Source organism: Rana temporaria, chromosome 3 (assembly GCF_905171775.1).
Source record: "Rana temporaria chromosome 3, aRanTem1.1, whole genome shotgun sequence".
In the NCBI taxonomy this organism is placed as follows: domain Eukaryota; kingdom Metazoa; phylum Chordata; class Amphibia; order Anura; family Ranidae; genus Rana; species Rana temporaria.
This window is the reverse complement of record NC_053491.1, coordinates 41,008,100-41,025,237: the sequence shown is the minus strand read 5'-3', so window position 1 is coordinate 41,025,237 and position 17,138 is coordinate 41,008,100. Positions and strand designations below refer to the sequence as shown.

General features: G+C 45.4%; 1 protein-coding gene across 2 annotated transcripts in view; it reads left to right on the top strand.

Moving 5' to 3' along the window:
* The first annotated feature begins 955 nt into the window (after positions 1 to 955).
* Positions 956 to 17,138, top strand: part of LOC120931208 (cell surface hyaluronidase-like) — a 193,208-nt gene continuing 177,025 nt past the window's right edge. Inside the window, exons 1-2 of one of the 2 annotated variants that reach the window (XM_040342420.1) lie at positions 956 to 1,006; positions 13,422 to 13,810. In XM_040342420.1, the coding sequence (XP_040198354.1) occupies positions 993 to 1,006; positions 13,422 to 13,810 (403 nt within the window). In that variant the 5' untranslated portion in view covers positions 956 to 992. Of the gene's footprint in view, positions 1,007 to 4,228; positions 4,344 to 13,421; positions 13,811 to 17,138 lie in introns of those variants that run through there. The other variant, XM_040342421.1, reaches the window with a different exon arrangement.

Sequence of the window (17,138 nt, the reverse complement as noted above, 5' to 3'; positions counted from 1 at the left end):
TTGAATTGTAAGTCAATTAACTTGCTGTACATTTTCACGTGCAAGTTGTGCACTTGCAAAGAACTTGAAGTACAAGTTCTAGTCAGAAAAAGACACAGGTCTGCTACTACCCATGACATACCTCAATCCCTAAATAATGCAACAAAAAAGGAAATAGCCCATGGGACTTTGAATGAGGCAAGTATGGGACGTATCTCCCTAATTTCCATATTTGAATAGAAAATCAGTGGGAGCGCCACTTGCGCCCAGCGTAAATATGCGCCCACGATACGACGGCGTAGGCAAGTTACGTCGGTGAGATGAAGCCTATTTTTAGGCGTATCTCAGCTTGTGGGTCTGGCGCACAGATATGACGGCGCATATTTGCACTTACGCGGGGGATATCGAGATACGTCGGCGCTAGTGCTTTGTGAATCCGGGCCTTAGTACATTAGAATTGGGTACATGGGATTGTACGTTTTTTTTATTTATTTATTTTAATAAATCATTTTTTTTTTTTTATGGTTGAACTAGATGGACTTGTGTCTTTTTTCAACCTGACTACCTACAGTATGCAACTATGTAGTACATAAGGCTCTTTATGAATGAAGAATGTCATTTTCAGCTATGTGACTAAAATTGTGAAATCTCATTGTACTGGAAATACAATAAGGATCCTCATCCCGAGGGGTCAGCTTTGTGAATTGAACCTTTTGGAAGATCTTAGCAGCAATCAGACTATCTATTCACATAGAGTTTACAGAGCAGAGTATTAGGCAGAAATATTGATGGATTTTACAGATTCTAGGTCTATAGAATGTGCACATCTTTGGCTTATTTGGAACAGCTGTTTCTTTTTACATCTCCTATTGGAGCGCACATACAAAGGCTTTCCAAGTGGGGCACAATGGGATATCCCAGGGAAGTGTCAGCCCCCTTGCACACAGCAGTCACCCCCCCCCCCCTGTCTTGCACATCTATCCAGTTGTTGCATACACTCTATAGAGTTTGGGATGCACATACAAAGGTAGGTGATCATTACTTTACTAGGAAATGTCAGATGAATTCTTGCACAACTCTTCTCCCAGGAGCTATGAGCAATTTAGCCTAATAACCTCCTTAGTTTAGTTTTTTCATCAGTGGAGAACCTCTGAGTTCAGCTGCAAAGGTTGGAGTACATTGGTTATACTGGAGCAAAGGAAAAGCCAGGCTATTGTCCACAGCGATCCGTCATTCTTCATTTTATAACCTTTGCCGAAAAATTACAACTGCAGGATGATAATCTATTGCTAGCATTCTCTGTTGCTAGGATGCAGGCGGCTATTGCTAAAATGTAAGTGACTATTGTGAGGATGCAGCCAGCTATTGCTAGGATGCAGACGACTATTGGGAGGGCGCTGGCAGCTATTGCTAGAATGCAGGCGGCTATTGGTGGAACACAGGCAGCTATTGCTAGGATGCAGGCGGCTATTGCTAGGATGCAGGTGGCTATTTGTAGAACGCAGTCGACTATTGCTAGGATGCAGGCAGCTTTTGCTAGGATGCAGGTGGTTGTTGCTAGGATGCAGGCGGCTTTTGCTAGGATGCAGGCGGCTATTGCTAGGATGCAGGCGGCTATTGCTAGGATGCAGGCGGCAATTACTAGGATGCAGGCAGATATTGCTAGGATGCAGGCGGTTATTACTGGGATGCAGGCAGATATTGCTAGGATGCAGGCGGCTATTGCTAATATGCAGGCAGATATTGCTAGGATGCAGGTGGCTATTACTGGGATGCAGGCAGATATTGCTAGGATGCAGGCGGCTATTACTAGGATGCGGGCAGATATTGCTAGGATGCAGGCGGCTATTGCTAATATGCAGGCAGATATTGCTAGGATGCAGGCGGCTATTACTAGGATGCGGGCAGATATTGCTAGGATGCAGGCGGCTATTGCTAATATGCAGGCAGATATTGCTAGGATGCAGGCGGCTATTACTAGGATGCGGGCAGATATTGCTAGGATGCAGGCGGCTATTGCTAATATGCAGGCAGATATTGCTAGGATGCAGGCGGCTATTACTAGGATGCGGGCAGATATTGCTAGGATGCAGGCGGCTATTGCTAATATGCAGGCAGATATTGCTAGGATGCAGACGGCTATTACTAGGATGCGGGCAGATATTGCTAGGATGCAGGTGGCTATTGGGAGGGTGCCAGCAGCTATTTCTAGGACGGAGGTGGTTATTGCTAGGATCCAGGCGGCTATTGCTAGGATGCAGGTGGTTGTTGCTAGGATGCAGGTGGCTATTTGTAGAACGCAGGCGGCTATTGCTAGGATGTAGGTAGTTGTTGCTAGGATGTAGGTGGTTGTTGCTAGGATGTAGGTGGTTGTTGCTAGGATGCAGGTGGCTATTTGTAGAATGCAGGCGGCCATTGCTAGGATGCAGGTGGTTGTTGCTAGGATGCAGGCGGCTGCTGCTAGGATGCAGGCAGATATTGCTAGAATGCAGGCTGCTATTGCTAGGATGCAGGCAGCTTTTGCTAGGATGCAGGCGGCTATTGCTAGGATGCAGGTGGCTATTTCTAGGATGCAGGCGGCTATTGCTAGGATGCAGGCAGCTTTTGCTAGGATGCAGGCGGCTATTTCTAGGATGCAGACGGCTATTGCTAGGATGCAGGCAGATATTGCTAGGATACAGGTGGCTATTGGGAGGGCGCCGGCAGCTATTGCTAGGACGCAGGGGGTTGTTGCTAGGATGCAGGTGGCTATTTGTAGAACACAGGCGGCTATTGCTAATATGCAGGCAGATATTGCTAGGATGCAGGTGGCTATTGGGAGGGCGCCGGCAGCTATTTCTAGGACGGAGGTGGTTATTGCTAGGATGCAGGCGGCTATTGCTAGGATGCAGGTGGCTATTGCTAGGATGCAGACGGCTATTGGGAGGACACAGGGGGGCCATTGATAAGCTGCAGGCGGCTATTGCTAGGAAGCAGGCGGTTATTGCTAGGGGGCAGACGGCTATTGGGAGGACGCAGACGGCTATTGCTAGGACACAGGTGGCTACTGCTCAGATTGCTAAGATGTGGGTGGTTAGTGCTAGAATAAAGCTAAGTATTGCTATGACACAGGGGGCTATTGGGAGGACACGGGGGGGCTATTGGGAGGACACAGGGTGCTATTGGGAGGACACAGGGGCTGTTGGGAGGACACAGGGTGCTATTGGGAGGACACAGGGGCTATTGGGAGGACACATGGTGCTATTGGGAGGACACAGGGGGCTATTGGGAGGACACAGGGGGCTAGTGGGAGGACACAGGCAGCTATTGGGAAGATGGAGGTGGCTGTGGCTAGAACACAGGTGGCAGTTGTGAGGACACGGGAGGTGATTGCCAGGGCCCAGTCAGCTCTTGTACTCCAACAAATCACATGCGTCTGTGTAAAATGCGGTCCATACACAGGAGGACCATGGAGACAAATCTAAGTGATGAGAATTTATAAACAAACCTTCCGTGTTATTTTCTCTTTATTCTGATAGAAATGTCACTTCCAGGTGAACTGTCGTTCCTCCCACAACTCACCTGTCAGTTTTCGGAGGATGTTTTCATGTTGAGTCTCTCATTGGCTCTGGGTGATGATCGGCGATTTCATCCTCTGATCTGACTTTCTGCCAATATCAGGTCCTGTTGTCCCTGCAGGGGGATTTAATTGACTTCACATTGAAAGTTTGCAACAGGAGGAGTGAGACTTTGCACAACCATTCAGAATTCTCTTAGTCCAATATAGGGGATGCTTTAATAGGAGTTCTATCCAGTTGTTGCATGCTCAGTGAGACTTTGCATAGTGCAGCAGTAGGGGTGAGACTTTGCATAGTGCAGCAGGAGGGGTGAGACTTTGCATAGTGCAGCAGGAGGGGTGAGACTTTGTATAGTGCAGCAGGAGGGGTGAGACTTTGTATAGTGCGGCAGGAGGGGTGAGACTTTGCATAATGCAGCAGGAGGGGTGAGACTATCCTGGGCAGAACATGCTGGGATCTCAGGCTTGGAGAAGTTGATGATTGTAGGGATCAGTGATCTCAGGAGGACTTCCAATGACTGTGTCCTTCTGTAATCAGAGGGTGCCAGTGTCAGTGCGGGGCCCGGGGCCCGCTCCCCCCCCCCGGTCTGTCTAGGTGTCATCCCCCCCAATAATGTACAGAGAGCTGTCAGTCGTGTACAGGGGGGAGGAGGGCAGGAGGAGGAGGGGGAGGGGGCTGCTGCCGGCACATCACACTCAGTCCCAGGATAAGAGCACTGTGGAGGTGTGTGCGGGGTGCAGGAGGAGTGTAGCCGGGCCCCGGGGCCCCTGACCTGAGCGAGGAGCCGGACACGGAGCGCGGACAGAGGTGAGAGGGGAGCGGGGCACAGAGCTCCGGTCCTGGGGGTGCGACAGGGACACAGGGAGGGGAAGACACAGGCTGTGTGTACAGGAGAGCCCCGCACCCGCCCACTTCACCTCCGCCCCGCCCACACACTGACACCCAGCCCCGCCTCCCTATGGGTGCCCAGGGGACCTTCATTGTGTCATCCATAGGAGGGGTCCCCGGGGAATGGGACTCTGAGTGATCATTGTATGACAAATGTCACCTCCATGTCAGTCATATTATCAGTGAGTGTGACAGGACTCTGATTTCTAGGTGATGAGAAGGATGAGGGAAGGGGGTGTGATTATGGAGTCATTCATTGAATCTCAGTTTGCTTTGTGTGTATCTCCCAGATCTGTGTACTAATCAGTGTGAGACTGACTTCCTGTAATAAAGACCTGTCCCTGCTGCTCTCTTTCCTTGTGCAGGGAGACTGGTCTTGACTCCGCCCCCCTGCTTGCGGTAGGCTGCCTGAAGTAGGTATCTGCCCCCTACTGTAGTAGGTATCCGCCCCCCCTGCTGTGGTAGGCTGCCTGTAATAGATATCCACCCCTCTGCTGTAGTAGGTAGCATGTAGTAGATATCCCCCACCTTGCTGTAGTAGCTAGCCTGTAGTGTGTATCCACCCCCTTGCTGTAGTAGCTAGCCTGCAGTGTGTATCCTCCCCCTTGCTGTAGCTGCTAGCCTGTAGTAGGTATCCTCCTCCTTGCTGTAGTAGCTAGCCTATAGTAGGTATCCCCCTTGCTGTAGTAGGTACCCCCCCCTGCATTAGTAGCTAGCCTGTAGTAGGTACCCCCCTGCTTTAGTAGCTAGTCTGTAGTAGGTATCCTTCCTACCCCCTTGCTGTAGTAGGTAGCCTGTAGTAGATATCCTCCCCCTTGCTTTAGTAGCTAGCCTGTAGTAGGTATCCTCCCCCTTGCTGTAGTAGCTAGCCTGTAGTAGGTATTAACCTTACCTTGCTGTAGTAGCTAGCCTATAGTGTGTATCCTCCCCCTTGCTGCTGTAGTAGCTAGCCTGTAGTAGGCATCCCCCTTGCTTTAGTAGCTAGCCTGTAGTAGGTATCCTACCCCTTGCTGTAGTAGCTAGCCTGTAGTAGGTATCCTCCCCCCTTGCTGTAGTAGCTAGCCTATAGTAGGTATCCCCCCCCCTTGCTGTAGTAGGTACCCCCCCCCCCCTTGCATTAGTAGCTAGCCTGTAGTAGGTACCCCCCCTGCTTTAGTAGCTAGCCTGTAGTAGGTATCCTTCCTACCCCCTTGCTGTAGTAGGCAGCAGGGCCGTCTTAATAGCATCATGGGCCCCTGGGGCTCCTACAATGATGACATTGCAGGCAAACAGACATTAAGTAGGTAGGAGGCAGACTGCCTCCCCTTTGCATCTATCACTCTCCATGCCATCATGGGGCCCCCAATTTCGGGGCAGCTTGGGCTCAAGGACCAGCTGCTTTGGGGAAAGTGCAGGCCCCCCCCATGCAGCTGGGGCCCCTGGGTAGTGCCCAGGCATGCCCTCTCATTTAGACAGCCCTGGTAGGCAGTCTGTAGTAGGTATCCTCCCACCTGCTGACTTATTTGGCCCCTCCCACAGCTTTGCCCTCTGCACAGCCTACCGTGTTTCCCCGAAAATAAGCCTGGGTCTTATATTAATTTTGGCAACAAAAGACACAGCAGGGCTTATTTTCGGGGTAGGTTTTACCATGTAATGTGATGTCTTCTCTCCCACTCTATTACAGTATTATATAAATGTACAATGTGTGTGTTTCTGTAATATAATTGTGCCAAATACCTTCGTTATGTCGCCGCTCTGCGCTTCTGTGACCCACCGGAGCTCTCTTCCCTGCAATTATTTTACAGAAACACACACATTGTACATTATCTACTACTGTAATAGAGTGGATTATAGGATTTTACAAGCATTTTAAACTAGGGCTTATTTTCGGGGTAGGGCTTATATTGCAGCCCTCCTGGAAAATAACGCTAGGTCTTATTTTCGGGGTAGGTCTTATTTTCAGGGAAACACGGTATGTAGTGCACAGATGTGATGTCACTAATATGTTTATTGGTAATATCCGGGCCTGTGTGGATGCATTTGCTTCACACAAAGTGTATTTCTATTCTTTGTGACTATTACGGAATATATATATATCATAAATAAATAAATCATAAATAAATCATAAATAAATCTGAACTCTGCACACAAAAACATTCATATATACAGTATATATATATATATATATATATATATATATATATATATATATATATATATATATATACTGTATATATGAATGTTTTTGTGTGCGGAGTTCAGATTTATTTATGATCTGTCTCACTGCCTACACCGGAGCTCTCCTCTCTGTGGCACTGCTATGGTGGCACACTTCTGGGAGTGGTGGGATGCCTGGTCCCCCCCGCTACCCTCTGTGGTTCCATCTGCTGGCACTTACATCACAGCAGGTCATAGTGGTGTCCCAAGGGCCGGCGGATGGAACCACAGAGCTCTGCAGGGGAGCCGGTGTCCCAGACTCCAGCAGGTGTGTCAGATGTAGAAGATTTCTCAGCCTGCTCAGCTATTCTAGAAAGTGAAGATCGGAGACACCGGACAAATCATTTAATATTATTTTCTTTACAAGTGTCATGGGATGTCAGTAATGGGAGCCTCCATACTTCCTTTTATAATATTTGTAAATCTTGTTCCTGTGTATAGTTTGTAGGTAGCTATGCATATAGAGACAACCTTTGTGATCCTCCTTTCCCAATACTTACAAAAACTATTGACTGTCTGTAATAGTGATTGGTAGCCAGAGATCACATACAGTGCCTTGAAAAAGTATTCATACCCCTTGACATTTTCCACATTTTGCCATGTTACAACCAAAAAGGTAAATGTATTTTATTGGGATTGTATGTGATAGACCAACACAAAGTGGCACATAATTGTGAAGTGGAAGGAAAATGATAAATGGTTTTCAACTTTTTTTTACAAATAAATATGTGAAAAGTGTGGCGTACATATATATTCAGCCCCCCTGAGTCAATACTTTGTAGAACCTCCTTTCACTGCAATTACAGCTGCAAGTCTTTTTGGGGATGTCTCTACCAGCTTTTCAGATCTAGAGAGGGACATTTTTGCCAATTTTTCTTTGTAAAATATCTCAAGTTCTGTCAGATTGGATGGAGAGCGTCTGTGAACAGCAATTTTCAAGTCTTGCCACAGATTCTCAATTGGATTTAGGTCTGGACTTTGACTGGACCATTCTAACACATGAATATGCTTTAATCGAAACCATTCCATTGTACCTCTGGCTGTATTTTTAGGGTCATTGACCTGCTGGAAGGTAAACCCCCGCCCCAGTCTCAAGTCTTTTGCAGACTCTAACAGGTTTTCTTCTAAGATTGCCCTGTATTTGGCTCCATCCATCTTCTCATCAACTCTGACCAGCTTCCCTTTCCCTGCAAATTTTTTTTATCCCCACAACATAATGCTGGCACCACCATGTTTCACAGTGGGGATGGTGTGTTCAGGGTGATGTGCAGTGTTGGTTTTTCCCGACACACATCGTATTTAGCTTTTAGGCCAAAAAGTTCAATTTTGGTCTCATCTGACCAGAGCACCTTCTTCCACATGTTTGCCATGTCCCCCACATGGCTTCTCACAAACTGCAAACAGGAATTCCTTTTGGCTTTCTTTCAACAATGGGATCAGAGGATATAGGTTGAATAATGGTGGCAATCAGACTGAGGACATCTAGTGGCATAAACAAGTAACGTGGGGGATATCTCAGGATGGAAGGTGAGTATTGCAGCACGAGCCGGTTTTGTTCTTGATTGTGATTGTCCTCTCTCTCTGTTGCCATTTGAGTCTAGTTTTCAGGGAAAACTCCTATATCTGATCCTTTGTCCTTAAAATTATTATTTTACAACCACAGGATGATAGAATTCTCACTTTTGAGGCTTTATTTTTCTAGTTTGTTGGTGTCTTCAGTGATAGTAATTTACATGATGAGGTTATCTATACCGATTCTAAATTCAATAGACAAAAGCCATCGTTTGTGTTATTGACCCACTGGAGCAGATTTACTAAACCTGCAGCATGCAAAATCTGGTGCGGCTCTGCATAGGAGCCAATCAGCTTCCAGGTTTTATTGTTAAAGCTTAATTGAACAAGCTGAAGTTAGAAGCTGATTGGCCACCATGCACAGCTGCACCAGATTCTGAGTGCTCCAGTTTTAGTAAATCTCCCCTTATGTAACTAGTAGAACAGATGACGTACATTTTTATCTAATGCTGCCAATCTGATTTCAGCTCTTATTTACAGTAGTTTAGTGCAATTTAGGAAGATGTGAGGTGACATCAGACATGACCATGGATACACACAAACACTAGGGGGGAAATTCAGTAAGGCATTTGTGACACATTTCTAGCGATATGGATGTAGTAGGAAGCATTGTGCCAAATTTGCACAGCACTGACATGTGCGATAAATTCAAGTACTTCTTATTTTTTACACGTTTACTGTAGGGCGCTATTATTGTGACAAATTCATACAGAAAGGGGCAATGAATAAGACCTCTTCCACATTGGCATGAGTTGTGTCACAGGTGTAAGTAATGGTGGCAGACAAAATTCTCTCTGAGACAAAGTTGTGCAACATTTCTGCGACATATACACCTTACTGATGAACATAAATCAGTCGCAAATTGTGTTTTCTGTCACACTACCCCAAGACAGATTTCTAATGAGATTCCCTTAAACACCCTTTATGAATTAAACAGTACATTTCCACCAGTTTTGGTAGGTCACATAGTAGAGAACTTTGCTCGGTACACATTAGTAGAATATCCTTCAGGTATTTAATGAGAACCTTACTGGGTACACATGGGTAGATTTTCCTTCAGACGTTCATAAAGAACCTTTCTGGGTACACATAGGTAGAATTTCCTTCAGACGTTCATAGAGAACCTTCCTGGGTACACATAAGTAGAAATTCCTTCAGATGTTCATAGAGAACCTTGTTGGGTACACATAAGTAGAATTTCCTTCAGATGGTCATAGAGAACCTTGCTGGGTTCACATAGATAGAATTTCCTTCAGACGTTCATAGAGAACCTTGTTGGGTACATGTAAGTAGAAATTCCTTCAGTTGGTCATAGAGAACCTTGTTGGGTACACATGAGTAGATCTTCCTTCAGACATTCATAAAGAACCTTGTTGGGTACACATAAGTAGAGTTTCCCTCAGACGTTCATAAAGAACTTTCCTGGGTACACATACGTAGAAATTCCTTCAGATGTTCATAGAGAACCTTGTTGGGTACACATGAGTAGAATTTCCTTCAGACGTTCATAATGAACCTTCCTGGGTACATATGAGAAGAATTTCCTTCAGATGTTCCTAGAGAACCTTGTTTGGTACACATGAGTGGAATTTCCTTCAGACGTTCATAAAGAACCTTGTTGAGTACACATGAGTATAATTTCCTTCAGACATTCATAAAGAACTTTTTTGGGTATACATGAGTAGAATTTCCTTCAGGAGTTCGTAGAGAACCTTGCTGGGAATACTTGAGTAGAATTTAGTTCAAACTTTCATTCGGAAATCGCTCATCAGAACGTTCTTTCTTGCCATCATTGAGTCAACTACCTGTACTTTTGTTCCATAGCCCTTAAAATTCCATCCAGATCTTCTACTCAAATGTAATCCTATAGTTATCATGTACGATTCTTCCATCCTGCACTTTTGAATTTTCTCATCACTACAGTAGAAAACAAACCTTGATTTGACCCCACTAACCGTTAGAATATCGAACAAACCTTCTGAAATGGATTGTTTTCTAAAGATATGTATACACCATTATTTCAGTTAGGTAGAATAAGGAGTAATTGGAATGTGCTGAAATCCATAGCATTCAATACAGTCTTGGTGTCCAATTTGCACCCTTTTGGTGTTTGAAGTGGCCTAGAAGTCAGTATTGGGAACAATGATTTGTAAAAGGGCCTTTAAAGCAGAACTTCACCCAAAAGAGGAAGTTCTGCCTTTACTCCTCCTACCCATCTCCTCTCCCATATTTGGAATGTTTTCTTTTGGGGGGTAGCAGGTACCTGATTTTGACAGGTACCCACTCCCACTTCCGCTCCGATCGCCTAGGAAATTAGAGCATAAGTTTGCTTCCCCCACCTCTCCTCGCAGCCTCTTAGGACACATCATAGGTCCCAGGAGACTATGGGACCATTCACGTGGTGCAGCGCGGTTTGTGCATGCGCAGTGGGCAGCCAGCTATGAAGCCTCAAGAAGTCACAGGCAGCTGCCCATAGTTAAGATGGCAGTTCCAGGGACCCAAAGACCGGCAAAGAGCTGGGTCGAGTGAGGACATCGCTAGATCCTGGGACAGGTAAGTGTGTGTTTTTTTTAAATCAGCCGCTACAGTATTTAAAATCTTTATTTACGGGGTGAGGATCCTCTTTAATAACCGTAATCTCTAGCTGTTCCTTGTAACATATCCCTAGTCTCTGACTGTCTCCTACAGCACGACTGATCTCCAACCGCTTCTGTAGAACAGTCTCTGACCATTTCCTCTAGTAAGTCTCTGTTCTATGACAGTCTTTTGTAACATTCAATAAGATAACTATTATATGCGGCCCTTTGTGGACATCAGGGGCTACATTTGAGGCCCCCTAATATGGGAAGTTTCCCCCAAGGAAGAGGCTTTCTAGGCAGCAATGGTGGAATAATTATCAGAATATACTGATTAAAATTGATTCTTTATTGGCAATGAACATACAGTATAATATACAAATGACAGTTACAATATGAGCTCTGGTACAAGGGGTATGTACTCCAATACAAGAATGCAAACACAAATTTGTACATAACATTCTATGTCAAAAAAAATTGTTTGCATACAATTCCTGATGCGTTTTGACCCATACAAAAAGGGTCTTCTTCAGAGGATTGGTTTGCTGTAAAGAGATTGCATTTAACAATTCAAATTCTTTACTAAGAACAGTTATTGATACTTTGGCAGAAAAAATATGGCACATAATTAATTTTGGACTCAATTATCTAGCATCTCTTTGGACCTTTAGCGCAAATTTTTCCTTTTTACATAATTACTAGGACTGCGGAAATTAACGATGAATTCCTCGATTATTCGTTAATTTCTTTGATCGATCAAAATAATTTTTAATCAAGGTACGAGATCCGCGGATTTAGCTCCGCGGTCTCGCCCATAGGAAAGGCCGCGGCTTCGGCCTAGCTCCGGAGCCGCGGCCATCTTGGTACACATGGCGGCGGCCTATTAGCGGCGCGCTGACGTCATCGTCTGCTGTCTGTGAGTGTGCTTTCTATTCTGGAAGATGTGGACATTATGGGGGAGATGTGGACATTACTGGGGGAGATGTGGGGAGATGTGGACATTACTGGGGGAGATGTGGACATTACTGGGGGAGATGTGGACATTACTGGGGGAGATGTGGACATTACTGGGGGAGATGTGGACATTACTGGGGGAGATGTAAACATTACTGGGGGACAGGGATGGACTGGCCATTGGGACTACAGGGAGTTTCCCGGTGGGCCGATGGCTCAGTGGGCCGGCTTCAGTGACAGCAGACCGCCGCCCCCCTCCGCTCCTCTGTCTCTCCCTCCCTGCAGCACTCACCTCCTCTCCCTCCCCGCAGCGCTCACCTGGGGGAACAGAGAAGCAGGGGGGGGAGGACCAGAGGAGCATGGGGGGGGGGGACAGACAGCTGACTCAACAGCTATGGCCTGGGAGTTTCTCCCTTCTGCCTAATCTTGTCCAATAAGGGGGGGGGGGGAAGGGGCACCAAACTGATTCTTTGCCCCGGGTGAAATAATGTCTAGCTTCCCCACTGATACTGCCTATAAAAGTACCAGCCGTTCTACTCTAATAAAGTAGAATGACTAGTGGCTAGTGAAGGGGGAGAGGGGGCTTGGGTGGCCAGGGGGGGAGGGTGCAGGAGTTGTCCGGCCGCCATGGGAGAGACCTGTCAAAGTGGGCCAGTCTGGATGAAGTCCAGGGCCAAATTTTTGTCCCAGTCCAGCCCTGCTGGGGGAGATGTGGACATTACTGGGGGAGATGTGGACATTACTGGGGGAGATGTGGACATTACTGGGGGAGATGTGTGGAGATGTGGACATTACTGGGGGAGATGTGGACATTACTGGGGGAGATGTGGACATTACTGAGGGAGATGTAGACATTACGGGGGAAATGTGGACATTACTGGGGGAGATGTGGACATTACTGAGGTAGATGTGTGGACATTACTGGGGCGATGTGTGGACATTACGGTTATAATTAATCGAAATTACTAGGGGAGATGTGGACGTTATTGGGGGAGATGTGGACATTACTGGGGAAGATGTGTGGACATTACTGGGGAGATGTGGATATTACTGGGGGAGATGTGGACATTACTGGGGAAGATGTGTGGACATTACTGGGGAGATGTGGATATTACTGGGGGAGATGTGTGGACATTACGGTTATAATTAAAGGAAATTAGTTGATTAATCGATAAAAAAAAATCAATTAATCGAACACGAAAATGTTGGATGTATTGGAAGGAATCTCATAACCAGAGGTCTTCTAAAAGACTTCAGAGTATCATACATGCGTCCCGGCTACCCAGCGTTTCCAGGGAAGGAAGTCACTAGCCGTATGTGGCTTGTATGGAGACCCATTTGAGGCCCCCTATACATGAAGTTATCATGCCATATTGAATACAGTAAAGTGAAACCTACTTAGTTGCTATGGGTTATTGCTGGTTGCACAGCATTATTTCTCTTTGTACATATTACAGTTTTTTATGCCTCATTTCCTGTTGTACTTCTGACAACAGATCACAGATATTCTATATACGTTCCATATGACTTGCTCACATTTTCTTTGATGGGGGAGGATAGGACTGTCTATTTCCACGTGGCAACGTTTTTGTGTTGAGGTTTATGTGCTGAATGTACACCTGACGGGGATGGAAAATACTCTCATCTGTCTTGTATCATACACAAAAGAATCTAATTTATTTATGAATTTCATTCACAGGCCCACTGGGAGCTCGGCCTCTACACATCCATATGTTGCAGGTTTAGGCTTGCTGTGGAGTTTCACTATGAGATGCTGCAAATATGAACAATATAAACCCCCATCAACAGCCGACAAGTGCCTGCAGCTCCATCCCAGTGCAGTCAGATATGAGGAGACGGAGGAGATGTGCCCTGATTTGTGTATGGACGCCTCCTGCCATCTAAGGAAGAGCTGGAACCATCGAGATGTGGCCATCACCCTCCGCTGGGGGCATCTGCCGCTGCTGGGACCTTTCCTAAAAGGAAGAATGACTGGGCTCCTCCAATCACCGCCGAGATTTTCCCTGGCTCTCCTGCTCATTCTGATTCTCCTCTCCTGGAATCCCTGTACAGCAGAAGATCTAAACTGTTAGTAAGCTGAGGATGAGTCTGGGTAAACTTTGGGGAATATGTCAGACCGTGCATCTGGTTTTGTTTTAGACTATAAAGAATAGTAGTCGGAGGATCAGATAACAGAGCCCTAGTGTGGGTAATGTGATCCTCTCCAGGGGTGAACAGCTGAGTCTACTGTAAAGTCATTTCATAAGAGGGGGAAATCTTAGTCAGCAAGAAGTTTGCTCTACTAAAGCCGGTAATATGTCATAGCGATGCAGATTGCTACACACACGGCGTAATCCCTCGTGGAATTACATGTTCTGCCTTGCTTGGCTAGTAAATCTGTCTATAGACCTTATTTCCTACTCTAAACTGTATACTAACTCGTATATATAAGCAGCATTTTGGTGTTTTGTATGAAGCAGTCCCATTGTCCATATTCTTATGCCCCGTACACACGATAGGATTTTCCGTCAAAAAAAACCTTGGATGCTTTTTCCGACAGAATTCTGCTCAAGCTTGGCTTGCATACACACGGTCACACAAAAGTTCTTTGAACTTTTTACCGTCAAGAACGGTCACAACGAGCCGTGAAAATGGAGTTCAGTGCTTCCGAGCATGCGTCAAATTGTTTCTGAGCATGTGTCGGAATTTTGCGCATTGGAATTGCTACAGAAGATCGGATTTTCCGAAGGAAAATTTGAGAACCAGCTCTCAATTTTTTGCTGGCGGAAATTCCGACAGCAAAAGTCCGATGGAGCATACACATGGTTGGAATTTCCGTTCAAAAACTCACGTCGGACTTTTCTTGTCGGATTTGCCGATCGTGTGTATGGGGCATTAAAGGATCAGATCGCCAAAAACCATATTTATGTTATAAATAGAGTCTGGGCAAGCGAGCCCCCTGCTTGTTTCTTATACTGTATGTCTTAGGGACCCATAATGGTGAGGTCTCCTGATGGCTCTGGTCTCATCTACAGTGGTCTCCAAACTGCGTCCAGTGGGCCAGATGCAGCCCTTTACTTGCTTTTATCCGTTCCTTGGGGCACTATTCTTCTCACTGATACGAGACACTCTTCTGCCCACTGACCCCAACAATTGGGGCATCATTTCTGGCACTGACACCAACAATGGAGCACTATATCTCCCACTGACACCAACATCAGGGCACTATTCCTCCCCCTAATACCAAAGATTGAGAACTATTCCTCCCGCTAATATCAAAGGTGGGCCACTATTCCTCCCTCTAATACCAAAGATGGGACACTATTCCTTCCTCTCTTACCAAATATGGGCCACTATTCCTCCCTCTAATACCAAAGATGGGACACTATTCCTTCCTCTATTACCAAATATGGGGCACTATTCCTCCCCCTAATACCAAAGATGGGGCACTATTCCTCCCTCTAATTCCAAAGATGGGGCACTGTTTGCTCCCAATGATGACAGAAAAAAATTATATTCCCACTGTTCACCCAGCCTCCCTCCCTAAAGTCTGAAGGACAGTATATTGGCCCTTTGTTAAGAACGTTTGGAGACCCCTGCTTTGGAGTTTTGAGTTTTGTGTCATCCGCATCCTGTTGCATCCTTCAAAATGTAATATGGAGGAAAAAGACAAGTTGTAGAGAAGGACCCCCTTACAATGGGAGTGTCGGGTGCTTGTTTGAGAACAATTTTCATTCTTTTCAATTTTCCTGATCACTACCATTAACCCCCCTGGCGGTATTCCCGAGTCTGACTCGGGGTTACATTTTTGTGCTGCGATCGGTAACCCCGAGTCAGACTCGGGCTCGCCTCGCAGAATCCACAGGCTTGGTTTACTTACCTTGTCCCTGGATCCAGCGATGCCACCGCGCTGTGTGAGCGAGCGGGTCCTCGCTCGATTCACACAGTGCCTCTGTGTGCCGGCGATCTCCGTTCCCTGCGACGTTACGACGCACGGGAGCGGAGAACGGCGCCAAATTCAAAAAGGTAAACAAACACCCTACATACAGTATACTGTAATCTTATAGATTACAGTACTGTATGTAAAAAATACACACCCCCCTTGTCCCTAGTGGTCTGTCCAGTGTCCCTACATGTTCTTTTATATAATAAAAACTGTTCTTTCTGCCTGCAAACTGTAGATTGTCCATAGCAACCAAAAGTGTCCCTTTATGTCAAAAATGGTTTTAGAGCAGCTAGAAAACAGCGATAATAAATTAGAACCACTTGCAGAATTGTGCGATAGCGATTTGTGGAGAAATTCGTCATAAAAAATAAAAGTAATGACAGCGACAATTCTGCAACTGAGCACATTTCAGTGATTTTGAGTTGATTACATTATTGAATATTTTTTATTATAATTATATTATTATTTGTTATAATTATTTATAATTATTTATTATATTATAATTTATAATTTTGTTTTTAAAAAAAATTCATACCCGGGATGCCTACTAGATTTAAGTGAGTTATTCCTAAGAAATACAGGCCTACAGTATAAAACGCCAAATTTCCTTGCAATGGTACCGCTTTCAGCACCTTTTTTCTGAAATAATCATACCGCCAGGGAGGTTAAACGTGATCATTGGTTTGGCCCCATTAAATTGAACAATTGTTCCTAAAATACATTATTTTTAATTCAATTTTACAAGCTCACCAATTTTGGGCGAAGTGACCTCTTGAACCTAAAATGTTCATTTTATTTAAACTTATGCTATTTCATGTAAGACTTCCAGCCTACCAGCACATCTACCCATAGCTCAGCGTCAGGTCCTTTTCAATATGCAGCACACCAACAGTCTTTAGAAAAGTTGTACTCTAATGCCGCGTACACACGATCGGAAATTCCAACAAGAAAAGTTTGATGTTAGCTTTTGGTTGGAAATTCCGACCGTATGTATGCTCCATTTGACTTTCCGACAGCAAAAAATTGAGAGCTGTAAATTTTTCCGTTAGGAAAAGTTCTTGCTGGAAATTCTGATTGTCTGTATGCAATTCCGATGCACAAAAAAACATGCATGCTCTGAATCAATTTGATGCATGCTCACAATCATTGAACTTAATTTTTATCGGCTTGTCGTAGTGTTGTACGTCACCACATTCTTGACATTCGGAATTTTGTGTGACCGTGTGTATGCAACACAAGTTTGAGCCAAAATTAATTCGTAAAAAAATCCACGGTTTTCTTGTTGGAATTTCCGATTGTGTGTAAGTCTAAGGCAAGCCATAGATTATACCATTTGCTTTCCTTCCACCACGGGTGGTAGGAAAGAAAATTGCTTGATTCTCCATCAACACAATCAGGGTTGATGGGGGAATCCTTCCCACAGCGCTATTGTGTACTGCTGGTGGGGAGCCTTCCCTGCCTGCAGAACAC